Source organism: Lepus europaeus, chromosome 13 (assembly GCF_033115175.1).
Source record: "Lepus europaeus isolate LE1 chromosome 13, mLepTim1.pri, whole genome shotgun sequence".
NCBI lineage: Eukaryota > Metazoa > Chordata > Mammalia > Lagomorpha > Leporidae > Lepus > Lepus europaeus.
In genome coordinates, this window is record NC_084839.1 from 22,192,213 (window position 1) to 22,215,288 (window position 23,076).

Below are 23,076 nucleotides of genomic sequence, written 5' to 3' on the forward strand. Positions count from 1 at the left end.
CAGAGCTTTTCTACATTCTGGGCCCTGCACCTGCACGACCCCACCCACCCCCGACCCCAGGACTAACACCTGTGCCTGAGAGAGAGCCTGCACTGGCGCCACCACCAGGAGTCCACAGTGGACCCTGGAGGCGCGCTCAGCACCATGGACAGACGCACGGCAGTACGTCCCCACCCTCACAGGATCCTGCACAGGCCTCTCGCTGCCCTAACCCCCCACTGTGCTCTGGCAGGTTCACCCCGCCCCCAGCCCCCCACCCGCACCCCTCTGATTCTCTCAGAGAAAGCTGCAGCAGGGTCTTCCATGGCCCCTTCTTTCCAACCTCCCTTGAGGACCATGAAGACCTGATTTCCACTCACATCAACGTTGCTTCTCTCCTGCCAGTATCTCTTCCGCCTTAGCCGATGAAGCAGCCGTCCCCACGGCTCAGGGACCACGAGGGGTATGAGTGCCAGCAGCAGTGTCCTCCCCCAGATAAAGAAAGGGGATGGCACAGCGAGGGGAGAAGTGGGCTCCTGGGGACGCTGAAGCCGCAGGCTGCACGGCCGTCTCGTTCGTTGTGGGACTGCTGGTTAAAGGCGTCCGCAGAGGCACAGGGGAGCCTCCGACGTGGTAGGGGGGACACGCACGGGCAGGCCCGGGACAGGAGGGCTCAGGTGGTCCTCGGGCACTGCCAGCGTGGCCTTCCTGAGTTCCTGGGATAGCTTGGGGGCCAGCGTTGACCCTGAGCCTCTCCCAGCTCTGATCACAGCAAAGGCGTCTCCGGGAGTTGGGATCAAGGCTTCCACCAACCATGCCCCTCACCGCTTCGATTGTTAGGGCAGCCCTCTCATCCAGGGCTCTCCAAGCTGGCCCAGGACCTGGCCGTGGAAGGAAGGATGCTCGGAGTCAGGCCAGCTGGACCAGTAAAATAGGAAGGTCAAGCCAGGCGTCCAGCTCTGAGAGACTGGGAACCCGCAGGCCTCCGGTCGGGTGGCTGCTGTTCCCTCCCCCACCCCCCTGGGTGGCGGGAAGTTTGGGGACCTCAGGAAGTGATGTGTGAGAGCCGAGCAGGAGGAGGAAAAGGAAAAGGCCACATGGCTGCACTCACCTGCTCGCAAGTGGCCTGCTGGGCCTCCCGGGTCAATGCCACTGACTTGGCGGCTGAAGCAGGGGCGCAGGGACCCCCACCCCACACCCTTCTGCTCTGCCACCCTCCCTTCCAGTTCCCGTGCCCTGTGTCCCGGCCCACAGTGCTCCAGTGGCTCCTGGGCCCTAAGCGCCAGGTCATCACAGGTGACCGGTCAGTGCTGGTTCGGTCAAATTGCAGTCCAGGCCCCTGGCAGTCGGAGCCAGTGGTGGGCTGGGCTGGCCCCACTGTTCCACGTTATCGACCTTCCTGCCCTGGTGTCCATCCTCAGCCTGCTCCCCGTCTTCCCTGCGTCCCAGTCATCCCCTGCCTTTGCTCGTGCCAGGCTGTGTCGGAACCGCCCTGCAGCCCTACATGGGCGCCATTCGTCAGCCCAGCTCGTGTTCCGTTCCCACACACACTTCTACCTGCGCTTGCCCAGCGGGCTCCCTTTTCCCTGTGCCCCGACCGCTCCCTAGCACCCGATGTTGGTCAGTGCTGCAGTCACGGGCCGGGGTCCAGAATCCTCAGAACCCCTTAGATCTCCGCGCAGCTCTCTGGCCTGCGTCTCCTCTGCTAGCACACTGCACAGTTTCTCTCGGAGGCCCACACGTAACTGGCCCGCACGTAACTCGCTGTTTGTGGAATGACTTGATCCCACATCTACACTTCCGTCTTCTCCTACTCGAACAAGCACCTGCTAAACAGCACACCAAGTGCACGGCTCCCTCTGCTTTCACAAAGCGAGCACATCCCCGGCCTCACACTATTCCCCAGAGGGAGCTGCTGGCCGGGGTCACATCACTCCCTGACCTTCAGATCCCTGGCTTCCTCCACTTGGCATCACAGGACACGAGGACACTCACAGGATGGGGGTGGGGGGACACTCTGCAGCCACATGAATGCATCGTGGGCAGTGCAGGGTCCTTTCCAGCCCTTGACCGACGGCCACCCATATCTGCTGCGTTTCCTTCTCTGGTTTTATCCATTTTTACCACCTGTGCAGCGGACTGAGCTCTTGTGACCTAATCCTCCATTTCCTGTTTTGTTTTATTTTTTAAAAAGGCTTAATTCACTTTATTTTTCTTGTGTAAAACTGTGCTGTAGCCACAGCTGAAGCCTCAGTGCCCTGCCCAGACCCGCGGGCGTGGTCTTTACAAGGTGGTCAGTGAATTCCTCTCTCTAGAGGTCTTAGAGTCGGCATCAAAGGTGGCCTCGGCAAAGCTGCCCAGGCGGCACCCATGCCAGCCGGCAGCCGCTCCTTGGGGTGGGGCCAAGACGCTGCCAGTGTCTCCAGGGGAGGTGGGGGACGAGGTGCACCAGCACGGAGCCACAGCCTCCGGTCACCTGCAAGGTGTGGTGTGGGGCTCGGCCATCGTGTTTCCCCTGTAGGTGTCCACACGGGCACAGTAGAGAGCTTGGCCGGGAAGGTGGCCCCCAGGTGGTGGCACTGCCTCCTTGGAGCACCTCACACCCAGGCCTGATGAGGACAAGTGCTTTGAACGTGGTCCGCGCCGGCCAGCACACACCTGCCTTTGCGTCAGCATAGCCTTCAGAACATCGCCCAGAGGGAGGCTCCCCAGGAATGAGCCAGTGATCTCAGACTCCCGGGGGGCCGGGAGGAGAGAGGGCTCCCCCAGGGACTTGGTCTTCATGTCCTCGGCCAGGAGGCCCAGCCTGGGACAGAGCCACGCCGTGTCCTCAGCTCCATGGCCTCTGCCCCAGCTCTGACCCTGGCCACACTGCAGCCCCGGGGCCACCACCGAGGCTAAGCAGAAGCCGCTGTGGCCTCCTGGTCCAGGGCCTCCTGTGCGCCAGCATCGGCCGCCATTCGGCGTTCTCTGTTCCCGGAGGAGCCGCTCCTCCCCTGCTTACCCTCGTGACGTACTCAGTCACCTCAGCGGACGACTCCGCCTCCCGAGTCTTCAAAGTTGCTGACCTCAGTCTTTTTTAGTTTTTTTCTTATGACAGCGTACTCCTCCCACAGGACTTGGTGGGACAGGCTTGGGGAGAGGGCAGGGGCAGCGAGCCCTCTTGGGGGAGACTCGGGCCTCTCTCCTGAGCCCCAATCTGATGCCAAAACAGCTCCTGGGCGTCCTCAGGGAGCTCCCGGCAGGAGGGGGCTGTGCTGGGAAATGGGGGGCTGGCAGACAGTGGAGGAAGCCGGGGCCCCTCCCGCCCGCCCACCTCGGCCCCCCCTCCTGCTCCCGCTCCCTGTCCCCTTTCTGAGCATGCCCACCTCGTGTCTTGCAGCGCGTGCCAGCCGAGGAGATCACGTACGAGACGCTGAAGAAGGCCATCGGTAAGCCAGTGCCCTGAGGGTCTCCGGCTCGCAGGGCGGGGTCCGCCACAGCGCTCTCAGCGGGTGGCCTCCCACAGCGCTCTCAGCGGGTGGCCTCCAGCTGGCGGCCAGCTCGCTGCAGCCGAGAGTGCTGGCCCTGCGTCCCACGTCAGGACCCTTCCCTCCCTGATGACAGCTGATGATGAGGGAATCGGTGAGGGTCCCAGCCAGCCAGGTGGCTGGAAAGCTTTGTTCTAGAATTATCTGGACTCTGCTTTTAGTTCAGTGTGATGCAGAAGATCAGCCTGACCAATCAAAGACAATAACAAAGTAGGAAGGACGGCAAAAAGCTTGTGGGAAAATTGAGCTAGAAGAGGTTTATTTTGGTGCAAAACATTGTGAAGTGCAGGGCAGACTAAGCCTAGCAGTGACGAGGCCCCACACCCCATGTGAGGTCCTGGGTTGGTTCCAGGCTCTGGCCCCTGGCTCTAGCTTCCTGCTCAGGCAGACCCTGAGAGGCAGCAGGGATGGCTCTCCGGGGGGGGGGGGGGGGGGGGGCCTGGGCCCCATGGCTCCCAGCTTCAGCCTCTCGATAAATGAATTTTAAGAATGATGAGGTCTCGGGCCGGCGCTGTGGTGCAGTAGGCTTCGGATCGGCGCAGCTCCGGCCCTTGTGGCCATTTTGGGGAGTGAACCAGCAGATAGGAGGCCTTTCTCTCTCTCTCTCCCTCCCTCTCACTGTCTGAAACTCAAAATACATAAAAAACATCCTTTAAAGAGTTACGAGATCTACACATTTTTTCATAATATGCATTTTCCACACACTTTCTGAAACGCCCTCCCAGTCATTTCGTAGACAGTAAAATGCCCTGGCAGCTCATTTCTCTGGGTTGTTGGGCGAGGAATATTCCCAGAAAGAGATTCTTTTAAGCGCCACCCTCTTTCTGTTTCTGCTGCCTCAGTGTTACTCTGTCTGAAAGTGACTCCACCCGCCTTCGTACCCAAGCATGATGAACACACTTACCCCTCCCACGCGCGTGGGGTGCCCGGTGGCGCGTTGGGGTGCCAGGTGGTGACCGCTGCCTTAGGGTTTCTGTGTCAGCCTTCGTGGTCTGTGTGGTGTTTCCATTGTTGATGTCCCTTTTTAAATGAACGCCAGAGCCTCAAAGGAGCAGGTGTTCTAGGACCTTCTGTCTAAGAGTCCTGTTGGCAGTGCAGCTGCTTGGGGCTTTAAAAGCTCAGCCTAGGGGTCCCCTTAGCTGAGTGTCAGGGGAGAGGGCTGAGCTTCAGGCAGAGTCAAGAGTAGGTCTGGAGTTCCCAGGGCCCAGGGAGGGGCGTCTCCGTCCACGCTTCCATCAGCCACGGGCCGGGCCGAGCAGCGGCCATGGCGCTGTCCCCTGGAGGAGTCCGCCCCCGCCTGTCTATGTAAGCCCCTTCACTTCCTCCCCCGAGGCCAGGGTGTGAGCGCTGAGCCGGCTCTGTTTCACAGTGGACAGCGTGGCGGTTGAGGAGCAGGAGCGGGAGCGGCGGCGGCAGGTGGTGGAGAGGTTCCAGAAGGCGCCCTTCGAGGAGATTGCTGCGCACTGCGGGGCCCGGGTGAGCGAGGCGGCCTGGGCTCCTTCGGCTCAGCTGGAGGCCGGTGTGGGTCCGCCGCAGGAATGGGTTTCTAGGAGATCTTGTCTCTTTGGGCCCCTGAAATTAGTTTCGATTCCAACCCAGAAAGCTCTGCTGTTGCCCCCTTGGGGTCTCCCATGTCCCGGCACTGCATTGCTTCCCCCTGAGCCAAGAAACTGGACTATTGGTCGCACCGTCTTCCAGACCTCACAATGCACACGTAAGGGAGAAGTCCTTACCTGTGGCGGGTATGTAAACACTCGTGTGCGAGGGCGTATTTCCTGTATTGGCGTGTGTCAGTGTCACAGAAGCCCTTAGCCCAGTGAGCCTGTGGGCCTCACACTGGGGAGAGATGGGGAGGGTGCACAGCACAGGCGAGGTGGCCAGCGCTGGCAGCAGCACCCTCTCCAGCCAGGGCGCCTGGCCGCGGGGGACGCTCTGCAGGAGAGGCCGCCAGCGGCAAGTGTTCGGTGCATTGGCTAAGATGCCACTTGGTCAGCCACGTCCCATATTGGAGTGTGTCTGTTCAAGGGTTGGCTCTCCTCTCTCTTTTTTTTTTTTTTTAAGATTTTATTTATTTGAGAGGGAGAGGGAGAGAAAGAGATCTTCCGTCTGTTGGTTCGCTCCCTAGATGGCCGCAACGGCCAGAGCTGTGCCCGTCTGAAGCCAGGAGCTTCTGCTGGTTCTCCCACGTAGGTGCAGGGGCCCAAGGACTTGGACCATCTTCTGCTGCTTTCCCAGGCCATAAGCAGAGAGCAGGATCGGAAGTGGAGCAGCTGGGACACGAACCGGCGCCTATATGGGATGCCGGCACCACAGGCGGAGGCTTAGCCCACTATGCCACAGCACCGGCCCCTCTCCTCCTCTGTTACCTTCCTGCTAATGCAGACCCTGGGAGGCAGCAGGTGATATAACTCAAGTAGTTGGGTCCCTGCCACCGACACCAGAGGCCCAGATTGGATTCCCAGCTCCTGGCTTTGTCCTAACCCAGCCCTGGCTGTGGTAGGCATTCAGGGAGTGAACCAGTAGGGTTTCTCTCTCTCTCTCCCCCCACCCCCGCCTCTCTCCCTTATAAATATTATTTAAAAAAAAAACAACGAGGGCACCCAAGCAGGTAGAAATGAGGACCCATGTGAAGGACCGTCCAGCAGCTCTGGAAAGTGATGCCACGCCAGGATTCGTTAGGCACAGTGTCGATCTTAGGGACAACGAAACATCATTGTTAAACATTCAAAATAACTCTTCCTCTCAGCAAAAATATGATCCACATCATTTTCCATCTTATAGATTACATATTTACTGTATATGAGACTACTTAGAAAAGTTCATGGAAAATGGCATTAATAGATAAGTTTGGGGTAGACATTGCTGTCCGGTGGGTTAAGCCATCACTCGGGACACCCACTTCCAGACCAGGGAGTGCCAGGTCTGGGTTGCTGCTACTCTCTGCTTCCAGTTCCACTCCCTGCTAAGGCTCCTGGGAGGCAGCATCTACCTGTAGTGGGGGCCCAGCGGGCAGTAAGTGCTGGACATGAGCTCAGCCCTGGTCGCCTTCCCAAGGCTGCACAGGCCCTGCTCCTAGGCGGGTGGGCCCCGGAGGAGGCCGCAGCTCACGCCCCGCTCTCTGCTTGTGTCTAGGCGTCCCTGCTGCAGAGCAAGCTCAATCAGATCTTCGAAATCACCATCCGGTAAGTGCAGCCCGGGCAGCGTGGGGGCCTCTTGTCCCTAGTGGTCCTTACACACCTGTGTTCAGTTCTGCCCCCGGCCCTGCCGCCCCTGTCCCTGGGGCGGAGCGAGCCACCAACTCCCCAGACAAGGAACTAGAGACCTGAGAGGAAAAGAGCTGGGCGTCCCGGTGCCCCGGGCTGGAGCCATACTCTATAGAGCAGCAATGGAAGCGTGACATCAAGCCGTACATTCTAGAATAGCGTGACGGCCTGGGAACCCAAGGGGTGACAAAGTCTTAGCCCCTGTGCAAAGAGAAGCCCAGGTCAGCTGCTCTGTCCAGCTGCATGGCACGGGGACCCCAGGACCCCTTCCTCAGCCTCTCTCCCCCTCTCTTCCTGCCCCCAGGCCCCCACCCAGCCCTTCGGGAACCATCACCGCCGCCTACGGGCAGCCGCAGAACCACTCCATCCCCGTCTACGAGATGAAGTTCCCAGATCTGTGCGTGTACTGAGCTCCGGACACGGAGCCCCTCGGGGGCTGGGGTCTGAGGAAAGGGCCCACCCTCAGGCCTACCGCCCCACCCCCACCCCACGGGGCCCGTGGGGCCTCGGGGCTCCACTGAGGAGAGGCAGCCACCTGCTCCTGGGAGGGCCCTGCCTCCTTTGTCCTCAGTCCTGGTCCGCCAGGCCAGAGAGGGGCCCTGCTGGATGCCTCGGGTGTGACAGTGGGGGCACAGCTATCATTCCCACTGGGGAACTGGACAGACAGAGGAAGCATGGACCCCAGCGGGAGGAGCCGGGGAGAGGTCCGCGTGGCATGGCCCAGTGCCGCTCCCGCCTTGCTGTGCTGTCCCCGCTCTGTGCTCACCCTCCAGCTGCCTACCCGTGTCTTCCTGTTAGGCTGCAGTGAGAGCGCCCCTGCGTGTCCCTCGGGGCGTCTCCTCACGTCTCTGTTCAGAGCAGGCTTGGGCAGGCCAGGGCCCTCCCCGGCTCTCTCCCTCCTGGACTTTTCCCTGAATTGGGTCCCCTCTTCCAGGGATCCCAAAGGGTTTCTGTGGCCCTGGGCTGCAGGAAGGCAGAACAAGATCATCTGGTTCTAGATGACTCAGAACTGGGGAGGTACTGCCACGCCAGGGCCATCTCCCGTGGAAGGGGCTCCCAGCCTAGCCTGGGGCGGGGGGCTCGCAGGGAGGGCAGGGGAGGGGCCGTGGGACGAGTGCTGCTTTGGGACCTGAGGATGTCAGAGGCAGCTTCCTGGATGTCTGACTTGAGGACGGAGGCTCCTGCACCTGCTGTGGAAAGGAGCTTGCCCTGTGCGGACAGAGCCCGGAACGTCCGTGCCAGCGGCAGTACTTGTGCCTGGGGAGAGGCAGCAGAGACCCGCTCTTGGGTTCCGGGTTGCCTTTCCACTGGGTGCCTCCTGTCTGTCCCCGTGTTACTAGTGACGGAGAGAGGAGCTGAGGAACCCTGGGAGAGCGCGAGGGAGTTGGCTGCTACCTTCTGGTCCTGCCTCCAGCTGCCTGTGTGTCCCCGGGCCTCCCCGCCTGGCCACGCTCCGAGGTCCAAAATAGCCCTTGCCTTCACTTCCAGTGCAGCCCCCCACCCCCCACCCCCGCCACAACCCCGTCACTTTCCCAAAGGAGTGGGCCATATCCCCTCGCCAGAGAATTTGCTTTTTTGCAAAGAGGGAGGATGAGCAGATTTGATAGCCCAAGGGAACCCCCTTTGGGGCAGTGTGGAATGAGGTCAGAACATGGGGTTTCTGCTGAGGGGAGGGCAGGCTTCCCGGGGTTCCCCCAGATCGTGCCCCTGCACCTGGCCCTGCAGGGAGCGTGGCTGGGAGCCCCGTGATTAGGGGACAGGGTGTATGTTCACAATCAGGGAGAGCCTTGACACATGGATTTCCGCATTACGTGTGCAATAAATTTCTTGGGGAGGGGCCGCCTGCCGCTGGTCCTGTGGCTTCCGCGCTGCAGACATGGGATCGCCTGTGTGTGGCCCGCTCTCCGCCATGGCTGTTCGGCTGTATGGCTTTTGGCTTGTACTCAACTCCAAGCATGAACTTAGATCTCCCTTTGATATCTCCTTATTAAGAAGCCCCGTTCACAACAGCCACATCTGCAGGCAGATAACCCTTGGAAGAAGCAGAAGAAAGTCTAAACCTTGAGCCCCGACGGGTCCCTTCCTCCGCTGGCTCTCCCCATCCTGTCCTCCGCTGGCTTTGAGGAGAGGCCCTGGGTTTCTGGCTGCATCCGCTGATGTCAGACCCCAGGGGTCCTGGGCCTGGGACTGGGAAGTCACTTCCCTGGACTAGAGGCACGCTCCGATGTGGCGGTCCCTCACCCCCAGCCTGGGAGCAGAGAGAGGGCAGCACAGGCCCCCGTTTGCACGGCCTGCCTGCTGCTTCCTCCGCAAACGTGTGCTTCCTGGGGAGAACGGGCGTTTTTTGTGTCCTCTTCTGGGTGTGTGTTGACATTTACACTTGGTAGCATATCAGGTTGCCTGCTGACGTGGCGTAGGGTCTGGATCCGGGCCGACGTGCCTTGGAACCAGAATGTTTTAAGCTGCATGCTCACGAGCACAGACAACGAAGTGGTAAATGAGCCCGATCACCCCGCCCCGCCCCGCGTCCTGGGAGAGAGGCTACGCAGGGTGGATGGAACGAGGAGGGAGGAAGGCGCCCGGGCCCCGCCCCCCCCAGCGTCTGGCAGCGCTGTCTCCCATCCTTTTCTGCGCCCCCTCTGCTGTGGTTTCGAGCCAGAATGCACTGGCCCGTTCAGTCCAGCAGCTCCCAAAAGCCACTTGAGGACCCTGGCTCTATGGTGAGGGGCGGTTGGGGCTCCGCGGGAGAACTTCGAGGGTGTGAGTGCCCAGGCTGTGGAGGATCAGGCCACTGGGTCAGGTCGTGCACGAGAAGCGGGTCAGAGGGAAGAAGCACCAGCGTGGCCCTGCAGGCCCCTTCCGGTTTCCTTGCACTGGGGCCCCCCTGTGCCTGTGCTCATTTGTCCTCTGTCATTGAAAAGTAGGAACAAGTGGCTTCTTGACACCTAAATGCCCCCCTTGCCGAAGAAGACAGGAGAGTAGTCGGAAGTGGGCAGGTCCCCACATACTTGCCCAGCACCTCGCCCCCGAGCAGCGACATGTGGATGAGCAGGAAGGGCGGGCTTGGGGCTGAGTGTGTCAGCCCTCCATCTGCTGGCTCCCAACAGGCTCAGAACTGCCTTGGGGCTCCTCTGATGGCGGATCCTGGGGCCACAATGCTTTCCGGTTGCCATTCCAATGTCCCCAGGCCCTCCAACCTGGGTACTGACTAAAGAGTGCTGTTGAGAAGTGAGGCTACTTTCCCAACTCCTCTTGCAACTGGAAATGGCAGCTGGGTGCTAGGCTGGTAGGGAAGACAGGGTCAAAGGTCATCAGGGGGTGGTCTCAACAGGGCAGGCCACGCCTGCGCCCCATGAGCCTGGCACGTGGGTTGTGCTGCCTCACTTCTGGGGAGGAGGGCTACCATTTGTCAACCCAAGAAGTCTCCAGTTCATGGGATCCCCCTTAGCCCACATGTGGCCCGGGCCTGGGGGCTGCAGGAGGAGGGGCGTGGTGGCCCTGTGCTGGAGCCTGCGTAGCAGGGAAGGGGTGAGGAGGGTGCCCTGGGCAGCGGGCACCCTGCTGGGGCCAGAAGGCATTTTCCTATGCTCTCCCAGCTGACCGGGCATCTCTGGGGATCCCGGGCCTCCCGAGCCCATCACCTCCCCCTTTGCACTGTTGACCTGGCAGGTAGAGCGCACAGTGTAAATCCACAAATGCTGCAGCCCGTGCACCGTCACTCGTCTCCGTCCCTTAGACCCTCGTGACCGGGTGAGAGTGTGTGTACGTCTAGGACAGCTGGTGTATTTATATGTGAGTGCAAAACTAGTGCCCGTGGCAGTTTTCTGTATTTTACACTTGTTGAATCTGCTTGGTTTTACCTGAGGGAAGGGGGGAGAGGGGGAGTGGGCGAAGGCTAGGAAGAAGTCTTAGCAACATCATTCTTAGGATGACGCGTCACAATTTCCCATGAGCCTTCACGATGCCCTTTCCGAATAAATGTTACTGTGGTCACCACATGGCTGTCGACTGGATTCCTTTAGGGTAAATGGTTTTTTGAGATAAAAACAAAATCTGAGAATACCAGCCGTGCACGCTGGCACTTAGCAACCCCGGCAGCCATCGCCTCATCTGCGGCTGGGACGGACACCCCGGCCCAACCTTGCCAGCACGGAGCACCCTTGGCTAGGAACGCCCAGGCTGTACTCCATCCCAGCCCTTGTCACAGAGCCCACCCTGGGGCGCACCCGCAGCCTCCCACGCTCCCCCCGGGACTCCCTGGAGCATGAAAGTGAGAAGGGGGAGTTGGGGGAGGCTTCCCAGCCGACCGTGACCTCTCCCGCCCACTGGTGTGCCTGTCTACATGTATCCGTGAGCCTTGTGGGAGTTGTCTGTGTGTGTGGCCCCAGCACTGAAGCCACCACTGGGAGATAGAAGAGAAGAACAACGTGTACATGGCCAGTGCCGTAAAGCCGCCACCTGCTGCGCCGGCATCCCACGTGGTCACCGGTTCATGTCCCAGCTGCCCCACCTCCTATCCTGCTCCCTGCTAATAGCCTCGGAAAGCAGCAGATGGCCCAAGTGCTTGGGTCCCTGCCACCCTCACGGGAGACCTAGAAGCAGCCCCTGGCTCTGGCCTGGCCCAGTCCCAGCCAGTGCAACCATCTGGGGAGTGAACCAGCAGATGGAAGACTTCTCTCTCTCGCTCTCTCACCCTCTCTCCCCCACCCCCCTGCTGTAACTCTGCCTTTCAAATAAAATCTTTAAAAACCCACACACACCACCACCACCTGCTTCTGCCCTCACAGAGCCTGGCCTTGCCCTGGGAGGGGAGGGACAAGACAGACACACAGTAAGGCACCAGCCAGAGAGCAGGCCAGCTGCAGGACTCGCCAGACAGGGGCTGACCTAAGCCTGGACTCAGGTGGCAAACAGCGGCACTCAGCATGGCAGGGGGAGGTGCAGGAGCCCCGCAGGGAAGAAGTTGGGGGGGAGAGGAGCGGAGCCTTCATCTGGGGTACCTTGGGGCGGGCGCCTGGTAATGAGCGCAAGCAGAGTGACTGGCACCCTGGGTGCCGTGCCTAGGGGTGGGGATGGATGGGAAATGGGGGGGGGGGGTGCTGTTTGGCTCGTGAGCCAGCGGATGTGGAGAAAGCAAGATTTTTGTGCACATCGCTCTGAGGAATCTGTGTAGCATGGGTCTGACAGGAGAGCCACTAGAGGCGGGTGGGGAGTGAGGATGAGGAGGGCTGCAGCCAGGCACCGTGGAGGGAGGGAGGGAAGGAGGGAAGGAGGGAAGGAGGGAAGGAGGGAAGGAGGGAAGGAGGGAAGGAGGGAAGGAGGGAAGGAGGGAAGGAGGGAGGGGCCCAGCCCAGCGGGAGGCGAGAGTCGGAGGGCCTGCAATAGGCGTGTGTGTGTGTGTGTGTGTGTGTGTGTAGGGGAGACGTGAGGCCACTCCCACACTCAGCTCCCCAGTGATGAAAACGGAGGCCTCAGACCCAGGGGGGCACCCACAGCCTGCGAGGCCTCAGACCCAGCGGGGCGCCCACAGCCTTCGAGGCCTCAGACCCAGGGGGGCGCCCACAGCCTGCGCCCCGACAGCGCCGCGAGCCGGCGGGAGGGGGTGGACACGGAGCGGCGCCGGGGCCACCAGCCAGGCTCCCCGGGCTCGGCCCCGCGGCTCGCGTCTACACTCAGAGCCGGAGGCGGTGTGAAATGGGAAAACGGGTTTATTTCCTAAGGACAGGCGGCGCTCACGGGCCCTTCTTGTGCGCGTTCTTGACGATGGCGTTGCGGAACAGCGTCACCAGCGGCGTCTGGCCCTTCTCCGACGACATGAAGCCGCCGTAGCGCTTGTCCTTGGGCCGGCTGCCCCAGCGGAAGTGCTCCATCCTGTAGGGGCCCTCGTCCTTCTTCTCGGCCGCCGCCGCCAGGCCGTACTCCGGGTCCGCGTCCTCGGCCGGGCCGTCGGCCAGCTCGCGCTTGACCTCGACGGGGAAGGCCTCGGCCGACTCGTCCTCGGCGCCGTTGGGGTACACCTTCACCGGGCGCCGCTTCTTGCCCACCGGCTTGCCCCAGCGGAAGTGCTCCATGGAGTAGGAGCGCTTGCCCTCGCGCGGGCCGGGCTCGGCGCCATCGCCGCGGGGCAGCGGGCCGCCGTCCCCGGCCGCCGCGACCTGCTCCGGCTCGCGCTTCTGCCCCGCGCCGCCGCCGCCGCTGCTGCCGTTCCTGCGGCCGAAGCGGTCCCAGCGGAAGTGGCCCATGACGTACGTCCGGGGGCTCTCGGTGCGCGGCTGCGCGTCGCCGTTGCCGGGGAACACGGGCGTCTCGGCCGAGTGGTCGAGCTGGCAGGCGCGGAGGCACTGCTGCGGGGAGAGCGAGGCCGTGAGCCCGGGCGCGGCGACAGCGACGCGACCAGCGGGGCGCGTGGCCGCGGTGCCGCTCGCACGCACCCCGGCGACCACCGGCGACGCCCAGCGCGCTCTCGGTGGGTGGCCTGTGCCCGTGGCTCTTGTGGGCAGGTGGAGGGTGCTGGGGGGTGACACGTACTACTGAACCAATGAATACATAAATACGGGGCAATGGGGGACTTGGAGCGTCGCGGGTCTGGCGGGGGAGGGTCCTGCGTTCTCAGTACCCCCAGCCCTATCCCTGCTCCCCATCCCCTCGGCGACACAGAGCGGCTCACTTCCCTGTCGCCTCTCTCTGGCCGGAGGGAGAGCCGCGTGGAGCCGGGGCCTCTGCTCCCTGTCCACAGAGGGCTCGGCTGTGGTCCATTTTGCTTAGCAAGGTGACTGCATGGCTGCAGCCTGGAGATTTCTGTCACTTGAAAACTTACAGAGGAGAAAACAAAACGTCTGGGTTCAGCTGGGACTTTCCCACCCCAGGGAGTTACCATTCGGGATGCACAGACTGGAGCAGTAGCAAATAGCAACTGAGGCAAACGGCCTCCCTGGACGGGCCATGAAGCAGGAGGCGCAGGCCCAGGCCCCCCAGCGTGGCTGCCGCACAGGTGGCCCTGAGAGCCTCCAGGGCACCTTCCCCGGGGGAGCTCTCCCGGGAGCTGTGCCGGGGCTGTCTCCTGGGTCTCTCAGGACTGGAACTCACGGACCCCCGGGCGTCCTGCCCTACTTGATGTCACATATTCAGCCTGCCCTAACTCCACCTTCACTCGGCTTCTCCACAGACGAAACACAATGCCGCGATGTGCGTTGCACCCCCGATTGGCAGGTGCCAGCACGTGCACGCGCGCATGCACACACACACACACACACCCCTGCCGGCACAAGTAACTACTGGAAAGATCAAAGAGGCGCTTAGCAGAAGGCCAGCCTTCCAGAAGCACATGAGACACCGGGTACCAGTTACCCCAAAAAAAGGGTACCTTGGTTTTTCCTTCTCCCTCTAAAGACCCTTGGTAGAGCTACCCCTCTGGCTTTGTAAATGGTAGAAGATAAAAGGAGAAGAAATACAAAGGGGAAACAGCAAGGGATATGCGGTTCTTGGAGACAGAATAATGCAGAGACTGTGAGATGAAAATACAGGACCAAGGGAGCCGCTAACGTTACTAGGACACTGTCTCTAAATAAACAATAAATCAATAAATAGTCTCCAAAGAAGACAGGGCAGAGGGGAAGGATAACCAAGCAGGACCTGCGGGTCAGACCCATCTCCCTGGAGCTGCTTCCACCACGCCTTCCCGCCCCCACCCTCTCCCCAGCACAGCCCTAAGCTCACGGTGTGAATTCTGCTGCTGCCGGCTTGGGTCAGCCCTGTCACTGGGAAGGAACTTCCCCTTCCCCACGCTGCTGCTTCTGAGCTGTCGCGGCCCCAGTCCCAGCTGATGCCCAAGTCAAGATGGCAGTGATGCCCACGTACCAGCAGGTGGCTTTCCGTGGTGAGCTCCTGACACTGGCTGCTCTCCAGGCACCAGCCACGCACTTCCATGGAGGCCTGAAGCAGCACGGCCAGCAGCAGGGCCCCCGACCTCAGCATCGTCCAGGCAGGCTGCGGCTCTGCAGAGGCAAACAAGACAGGCGGGACCCCTGCGAGGAGCAGAACAATGTTGGCCACTCACCAGGAAGGACCAGGAGCCAACAGTAACAACACACTCACTTGTGGAGTTCAAGGCTGTTTGAGGACAGGAGCAGAACTGAGGACAGGGGGAGACGGGCAGCACTAATTCTAGCACTCCAGGTCCAAGGACTGGGAATAACTCAGGGAAGGCGAAATTCCTGCCCAGGATCCCCCCCCCCCCGGGAGTCACCATTCCTATGAGGTTTGATTCCCAATGAATATGAAGTTTACACAAACGTCATTAAAACCGCTGGTGAACTTAGGCAGGAGCCCAAGCAGACAGATTTCAGGTACTGTACACAAAGCACGTGGGTGCCCTCCATGTCTCCAGCCCCAGAGACTCCGGATAGATTCATTTTTTAAAGCAGAAATCCAGGTCTTTAAAAGCAGCTCAGCTTCTGAACACATCATACGGGAGAGCTCTTGTCTTGGGGGTCTCTCAGATGAGGTCTGAGATATGAGGTGTCTTCAAAACATGCATGAACTTCAGCAATTGGGGGGGTCATCAAAATGTATTTCTCGTTTCATTCCACTTATTCACAAACTTTTTGAATTACCCTTGAAGCTGGATTTGAGGAAGGTGAAGGAATCCAGGGAAAGAGGTTGGACAGACAGACCTCAAAGGAACCGCCTCCCAGTGTGCTGTTTCTATGGAACCCAGGGAGCACCTTTGGGCGTGCCCAAGTCGAGGGGTTGGAGTGCACCTACAGCGCCTTCCCCCAGTGCCAACAGCTGCCATGCTGCCTGCCCCCTGCTCACAGACTGTGATGAGCTCATCACCACCCTATGGTCATTTTGGATTCCAGAAGATTCTCTCAGCCAGCTGTTAGGAAGAAACCTAATTAGATGAGAAAAGCAATTCACATTAAGGGGAGGGTGACTCAGTGTCTGTGACATAAAAACTTACCTAAAAGAAATCCCTCATTTGGGGAGGCGTGGACCAAATATTTGGATTTGAGAGTAGCCCCTGGCCCTCACGTCTTTCATCCTGCCTGACCCCCCATTCCATTCTCCGAGCTCTGGACCAACTCAGGGACCTCTTCTGAACTCTGGCCAAGCAGGGAGTTTTCAAAGCAGCCATTAGATGGCGCTGGCAGCCAGAGCGCTGACCCAGTATGGCCTCTGCCCAGGGAGAATCAGGGAGAGCAAGCGGTGTCCAGCCTGGGTGCTCCTGCCTAGCCAGGGACAGGCTGCTCCAGTTCCCATACACAGCCTGTGGCTGCTGGAAAGGGCAGTTACGTTAAAGTTCTGAAGCCACACCGTCCATGTAGATCAGAAAAATGCCTGGGAGTCACAGGAAAAGCAGAAAAGATGGCAGATACAGGTGCCGTCATGAGCAAGTGTAAAGCAACACATTAATGGAGCAAAAGAATGAGATCATACAGGCCTGGCAGTTACCACAACTCTATTTCAGTTCTCAAACCTGGCCATTCTGGAATGACTTCCGCTTTCCAAAAGCCTAGGTGACGACTCACACCTTCTGAGGGCAGAGAGCACCCCTTTCTCTCTGCCCCTGCTATAGCCACACCACACGAGGTGACATCCCTGTCACTGCCCACTCTCTCCAAGCTCCTGCTCTATCGCTGCAGAGTTAGGTAGTTTCCTGAAAACAAACTGTTTGGGTTTTTGCTTATGCATATTTTCCATTTTCCTACAATCATCAGCAAATATTATCTTATTTGTGCCACTTTTTAAACAGCAACAAAATACCACGCAAATGTCAAATGGTGTTATTTTTCTAAGGAGGGACAGCATTATAACCCAATAAAGGAAAGTCTTGGTAATCCCATTGCCAAAGTTTCCTGGAAAAATGGAAACTTGGAATTTGCTCTTCTGGACGTTAACTTTGAGATAGACCCACACTTGTTAGAATTTCAGGAGGGCAGGGTCTCTGTGAACTGAACAAGACCTTTAGTTTGTGGCTTTAAAACTTCCCACCAGCCATGCCGCTCTGCAAACACGAGGGAGCTGCTGGGCTCCTTGTGTCCTTGCACAACGACAGGCCTGCTTCAGGTCCTATAACAAAAGGACCAAGGGAGTATTGAGTCATGAAATTAGCTGCCCTGTGCACACTTTATAACAAGAACGAAGGCACACTTTTCCTTTGCTCCCAACAGCCTTTCTGTGAGAAGCACCCCCGCCCTATTAACACAAGAGGAGTTTGGAGACCCCGAGTGCTCCGCGGACAGTCCCCCCTCCTGTTCCCCTCGCCTCTCGGGAGTCGCCCCTTGTCCGAGTCTCGCTCAGGTCCAGACTGAGTCTGCGGGGGGTCGAGGTGCGCTCCGTCGGGGCGCGTCCGAATCGAGAGCGAGCGAGTCAGGACCTCGGACAGCTCCCTGGCAGCCACCCGGTTTTAACCCTGGCTGGGGCTGGAACAAGAGGGACTGTCCCGTCTTGTAATCGTGCAGTTTCCACAACTCAGCCGTGGCCGAGGTGGGCAGGGAAACGAGGACTCAAAGTCTGAATCCGAAAAAGAAAACCTGGAACGCGAAGCGCTGACCGTGACTTCTCGCCTTGTCTCTCCTGCCCGCACTTCCGATGTGAACCTGCGCTAGAGGGTCCGGGATCCTCCTTCCAAGTAGTGACAGCACCCAGAAAGTCGGGAGGAAGAGGAGCCGAGAAATCAAGATCTCCCCCAGAGGCCTCGGGTGTCGGTCGGGGCGCTGGCCACCCACTGCCCCGGGAGACCCCACGCCGCAGTCCACAGCGGAGAGCTCCAAGGCCCCAGGATGGGGTGCCCGGTGCAGTGCGGGTCTCACCTGTCGCAGGGAGGCCGCTCTCCGGAGACGAGGGTCCCTTCTCCTCCCCTCTGTCCTGCTTGGCGCAGCCGCTTGGTCCCCGTCTCTCTCCAGGCTCCTTATATACTTGCAGGGCTGGCGGGGTTAGCGCTTCTGCTGCGCCAGGTCGGGGGAGGGAGTGGTGGTGCGCAGGCGGGGGGCTTCCTGGTCGGGGCTGGGCCGAAAGCCCGGAGGCTGGAATTAGCACGGCCCTGGCGAAGGGCGCACCTGGCGCCCCGCCGTCCGGAAGAACTTAATTACCGAGGGGCTAGGGCTCCACTTAGGGCGAGCCGGAGGCTTAGCACCTTGGTGTGGGGCAGGCCTGGGGCGCCTCTGAGGTCTTGAGGCGAGGGTGAAGGGGCCTGCGTGCTGGGACTGGCATCTGCCTCCTTGGCGTTTGCAGGTAAGTGTCACCGCGGAGAGAGTGCGTGGGTTACCTACGCCTCAGATTTCCGCGTTTGGACACCTGATGTAGATGTCCCTGGCAATCAGTCTCTCTCCTCCACTGTGGGGAGGGAGGGAGCAGGGGTTGGGACAGGTTGCCCTCTTGGAGGTTGAAGGTGGGTTGCAGTGTCCCCTCTTCCCTTCTTCCCCAGCCCTGCTTTCCAAGTGCATAGCCCATTTGTGCCCCAACCACAAGTGGACGTGCCCTTAACCTTGGACCTTTAACTAGGAGGGGGTGGCCTCTGATATCACTGTGGCTGAGAGCTGGCAGAGTGGTCGGGAACTCTCAGACACCTTCACCTGCAGCCTGGACCCGGGGTGCCCAGCTGGCTGTAGTCCCAAGTGTTAGGTCAGGAAGAGGTCACCACTGATGCTGGCAGGTGAGAGACTCTAACCTGCAGGAAAGACAGACAGAATTTCCAGTGACAGCGGGTGAGGGAGGAGTACTGGGGCTGCCTTGAACTTCAAACAAATTGAGGTGCTGGTTTCACCTCCAACTGCAGGAATTTTCTCCACTCCCAGAGACGTTTCTTCTGGACTCCACGGCTGCCCTGAGAATGCGGCTTTTCCAGTTGGTGACATTGACTCGACACAGCAATCCTTTCCTTCTGGGTGGTGAGAGAGACCCACGCTTGTTGATGGTGAGCAACGTGCTCCATCACCTGACGTTGACCTTGGCCTCTTTCCAGGGCCAGCCCCCAGCTCTCCGTCTCCATCATGCATCCCAGCATCTCCACCATCGCAACATTCACACTCGCAGCGCCCTACTGCCCAGCTGTTCCTCCCACTGCGGCTCGCTTCCTGTCTCCAGCCGCCCAGGAAACCTGGACTCAGCCATCATCACGTGTTCTCTACAGCTCTCTTTAGCCATCTCTTCCAACCGGGGGCGTGACACAGCCTTCTCCTTCCTACACAGAACCCACTCCCGTGCAGCTTGCACTGCCTGGACCAATTCACTTCCATCTCCCACCCTCTCTCTCACTCACACTTATCCTTACCACCATTGGACTTGTGCTCTACTATGTAGATGATGAGCTAGTCTTCTTATATTATTTATTTTTAAAATGTTTTTATTTGAGGCTGGCGCTGTGGCTTAACAGGCTAATCCTCCGCCTTGCGGCGCCGGCACACCGGGTTCTAGTCCCGGTTGGGGCGCCGGATTCTGTCCCGGTTGTCCCTCTTCCAGGCCAGCTCTCTGCTATGGCCCGGGAAGGCAGTGGAGGATGGCCCAGGTCTTTGGGCCCTGCACCCACATGGGAGACCAGGAGAAGCCCCTGGCTCCTGGCTTCGGATCAGCACAATGCGCTGGCCGCAGCGACCATTGGAGGGTGAACCAATGGCAAAATGGAAGACCTTTCTCTCTGTCTCTCTCTCTCACTATCCACTCTGCCTGTCAAAAAATTTTTTAAAAAATTTTTTTTTATTTGAAAGAGTTATAGAGAGAGGTAGAGCCAGAAAGAGAGAGAGGGCTTCCACTCCACTGGTTCACTCCCCAAATGACCACAACATCCAGAGCTGAGCTGATCTGAAGCCAAGAGCCAGGAGCTTCTTCCAGGTCTCCCACACAGGTGCAGGGACCCAAGGAACTGACCATCTTCTACTGCTTTCCCCGGCCACAGCAGAGAGCTGGATCGGAAGAGGAGCAGCCGGCATATGGGATATCGGCGCTGCAGGCTGGGGCTTTCACCTGCTGTGCCACAGCGCCAGTCCTTTTTAGTTTTATTTCAACAGCTTCAAGAGGCAGCTGGTGGTAGCAGAAAAGTCAGGCCAGGAAAGGTTCAGATGGACCCAGCTTCCATTCCCTTCCGTAGGCCGGGTTCTTAGTTCCGTGCAGCAGAGCCCACTCTGGCCGAGGTGAACAGGAGGTCGTGGAACCACACACACAGTCCCTGGGCAGGTTGGGGTTAGGGATGAAACATGCTCAGGGACACTGGCTGGCTGAACCCAAGGCCAAAATCAGGCCACTGGAGCCAGTGGAGAAGGCAAACCAGAGCATCCTGGAAACAAGCGACCTCTCAGTGGCACTGTCGACACCACAGGCATGGGACATCAATGTCCCCAGGATGGAGACTTGCTGTTCTTCAGCCAGTGACACCAGAGGAGTCACCACTGCCCTTGCGTTCTTGTGCCATTAGCTCCTCTTCAAAAGCCGGAAGCAGATTGTCTGAGATGCTAACACCACGCTTGCTCTCTAGTCCAGTGAAGTGCTGAATTATTCCAGGGCTCATTTCCAGCATGGCGCCTGCCTACCGCGCATGCCTAGGTTAAGCCCAGTGTGGCTATCATGTGTTTCTTTTAACATTAAATTCAATAGGATAATATTTTATTTAAGACTTTTTGGGGCAAAAGGCTTTTGCATCTGCATACACGAGATTGGCCTGTGGTTTTCCTTTCTCGGGAATTCTTAACAGATTTTGGTATCAAAATTATGCTGTTCTCATAGAAGAAGTCGGATTCTACCCCAGCCACACACTGCTCTGGAATTCAGTAGACTTGGCGTCCAAGGCTGCTCTCTCCCAGATGCTCTGATTCATCAGGGAAGCCTTCTAGGTCTTTCTGGTTGTCTCGTTGTTGGACAGCTTTTAATTATAGCTTCACCTGCTGTACTCACACTACTCCATTGTGCCCTCCTTCCTATGTCAGCTTCAGGAAGGAGTGGCTCTAGGAATTTGTCCATCACATCTAAATTCCTCAATCTATTGTTTACAGTGGTTTGTCTGTTTGTTTTTTAAATCTCCTTAGCATCTGTGAGATCCGTTCCTCTGGTCTCCTTTCTGCTCTGATGATAGGAGTTTACCAGACTTGTAGTGTTTTTAAAGAATCGATTTTGGCTGTGTTGGATTTCTCCATGGTATGTACACTTAGTTCAAAATGTCTGCTTATTTTCTTTGAGATATCTTTTTGACCTATGGGCTGTTGAGAAATGTTCTGTTGAACTGCCAGACCTCAGAGATTCAGAAGTTACATTTTGAAGTGAATTCTAAGCTTAATTCCCCTGTAGTCAGAGAATGCAATCATTTTTTAAGATTTATTTATATGAAAGGCAGAGTTACAGAGAGAAAGGGAGAGACAGAGATAGAGGTCTTCCATTTGCTGGTTCACTCCCTAATTGGCCGCAACGGCCAGAGCTGTGCTGATCTAAAACCAGGAGCCAGGAGCTTCTTCCAGGTCTCCCACGTGGGTGCAGGGACACAAGGACTTGGGCTGTTTTCTACTGCTTTTCCAGGCAGAGAGCTAGATAGGAAGTGGAGCAGTAGGGACTTGAACTAGTGCCCATATGGGATTCCGGCACTGCAGGCAGCGGCTTTACCCACCACGCCACAGCGCCGGCCCTGAGAGAGAGAGAGAGATCTTCTATCCATTGGTTCACTCCTCAAAGGGCCACAGTGAAGTCCGGAGCATGGAGCCCCATACACATGGGTGGCATGGGCCCAAGTGCTTGGACCATCTTTTGCTGCCTTCCCAGGCACATTAGCAGGGAGCTGGATGGGAGGTAGAGCAGCCAGGACTCGACCCAGCACCACAACGCTGGACTCTCCATGATCTGTTTGAGCTTAGTCCGTCTAAACTTTTTTGAGGCTTTCTTTAGAGAGAGACAGAGAGAAAGGTCTTCCTTTTTGCCGTTGGTTCACCCTCCAATGGCCGCTGCGGCCGGCGCATCGTGCTGATCCGAAGCCAGGAGCCAGGTGCTTCTCCTGGTCTCCCATGCGCGTGCATGGGCCAAGCACTTGGGCCATCCTCCACTGCACTCCTGGGCCACAGCAGAGAGCTGGCCTGGAAGAGGGGCAACCAGGACAGAATCTGGCGCCCCGACCGGGACTAGAACCCGGTGTGCCAGCGCTGCAAGGCGGAGGATTAGCCTGTTAAGCCATGGCGCGGGCCTTGAGGCTTTCTTAACAGATGAAGTGCGATCTGTTGCGGCACACTGTGAAGCAGCTCCCATTCTGTGCTTGTGCGGACATTCTATGTCCATCCTGTTTGTCAGCCTCGTCTGTTGGTTAGGGAGAGAGGCATGCTTTTAAAACCTCCCCACTATTTTTGCGGACCTACCTATTCCTCCCTTCAGGGCTCGCATACAAATGAAACAACTCTCTCCAGAAAGCTAATGGTGAGTGTGGGGCAGTGGCAGAGGACAGCCTAGGACCAAGAATAAAGAGAGCAGCCTTGCAATGAAGACACCCATGTCCCGTGTCGGAGAATCTTTATTATACACGGCCCCTGCCTGACTCCAGCTTCCTGCTAATGCAGACCCTGGAGGCACTGGTGATGGCCAAGGAGTCAGGTTTCTGCCACCCACGTGGGAGACCTGGATTGAGCACCCAGCTCCCAGCCTTACCCAGTCCAATCTCAGCCATCGTGCGTATTTGGAGAGTGAGCTAGCAGGTGGGAGTTCTTTCTCTCTGCCTCTCTCTCTCTCTCTCTCTCTCTCTCTCTTTCACTCTTTCTCTCTCTGTCTCTGCCTCTAAAATAATGAAAATTTCATGGAAAGCAGAATTAAAGATAAATTTATTTTTCAAATGTTATCAGAGAGGTGCAGGAGCATGGTTGCACGGGGTCCAGCCAGGAAGCCATGGGGAAAGCCAAATCGTCCCAGTCTTAAGTAGAGCAGAGACGGGATGCCGAGGTGGGACCCAGAGATGAAGGCGCTGCCGGTGCAGGTGGAAGTCGCCGCAGGGGGTGAGTGGGCCTCCTCTGTGCCAAAGCCTTAGGCTCAGCATTTCCTGGGAGCTAGCCCAAGGACAGTACCAGGCAGCTACACCAACGCTGTTTAGTTCATGCACTGTTCATAGTTCGCTGGAATGTTATAAACACAAAGTCTCCAAGTAGGGTATAACTGTAAGAAGTATGGTCAAGTCATACAATGGGACACTTGGCAGCCATTCAAGATAACAATGTAGATATTCATTTCTAGACATAACAATGACCACTACACGTGTCCAGTGGGGCAGCATAGGGGAGAGATACAGAGAGGATTGGAGATGCAGATTAAAACAGTCCCAACATGTCAACAGTGGTTTTTCTGGGTGT

The 23,076-nt window shown here is 58.3% G+C and overlaps 2 protein-coding genes across 3 annotated transcripts in view; one reads left to right on the plus strand and one right to left on the minus strand.

The window, feature by feature from the left end:
* EFR3B (EFR3 homolog B) overlaps positions 1-7,799 on the plus strand; it is an 80,719-nt gene extending 72,920 nt beyond the window's left edge. For both annotated transcript variants that reach the window (XM_062210146.1, XM_062210147.1), the window contains exons 20-23: positions 3,362-3,410; positions 4,879-4,985; positions 6,642-6,691; positions 7,077-7,799. In XM_062210146.1, coding sequence (XP_062066130.1) covers positions 3,362-3,410; positions 4,879-4,985; positions 6,642-6,691; positions 7,077-7,182 — 312 coding nt within the window. In that variant the 3' untranslated portion in view covers positions 7,183-7,799. The remainder of the gene's footprint in view (positions 1-3,361; positions 3,411-4,878; positions 4,986-6,641; positions 6,692-7,076) is intronic.
* Positions 7,800-12,462: 4,663 nt separating this feature from the next.
* Positions 12,463-22,403, minus strand: POMC (proopiomelanocortin). The gene is made up of 4 exons (XM_062208819.1): positions 22,385-22,403; positions 14,867-14,881; positions 14,630-14,766; positions 12,463-13,116 (listed from the first exon to the last, which is right to left on the minus strand). Exons 1-4 carry the CDS (start codon positions 22,401-22,403, stop codon positions 12,505-12,507), a joined length of 783 nt encoding a protein of 260 aa, XP_062064803.1. The 3' UTR covers positions 12,463-12,504.
* Positions 22,404-23,076: the final 673 nt, after the last annotated feature.

What these genes read in the sequence shown, in the direction of transcription:
- POMC (XM_062208819.1), bottom strand. An exon ending in CCACGGAAAGCCACCTGCTG is followed by an intron (nt 13,117 to 14,629) that starts GTACGTGGGCAT and finishes CTCTCCCCGCAG; the next exon opens with CAGTGCCTCCGCGCCTGCCA.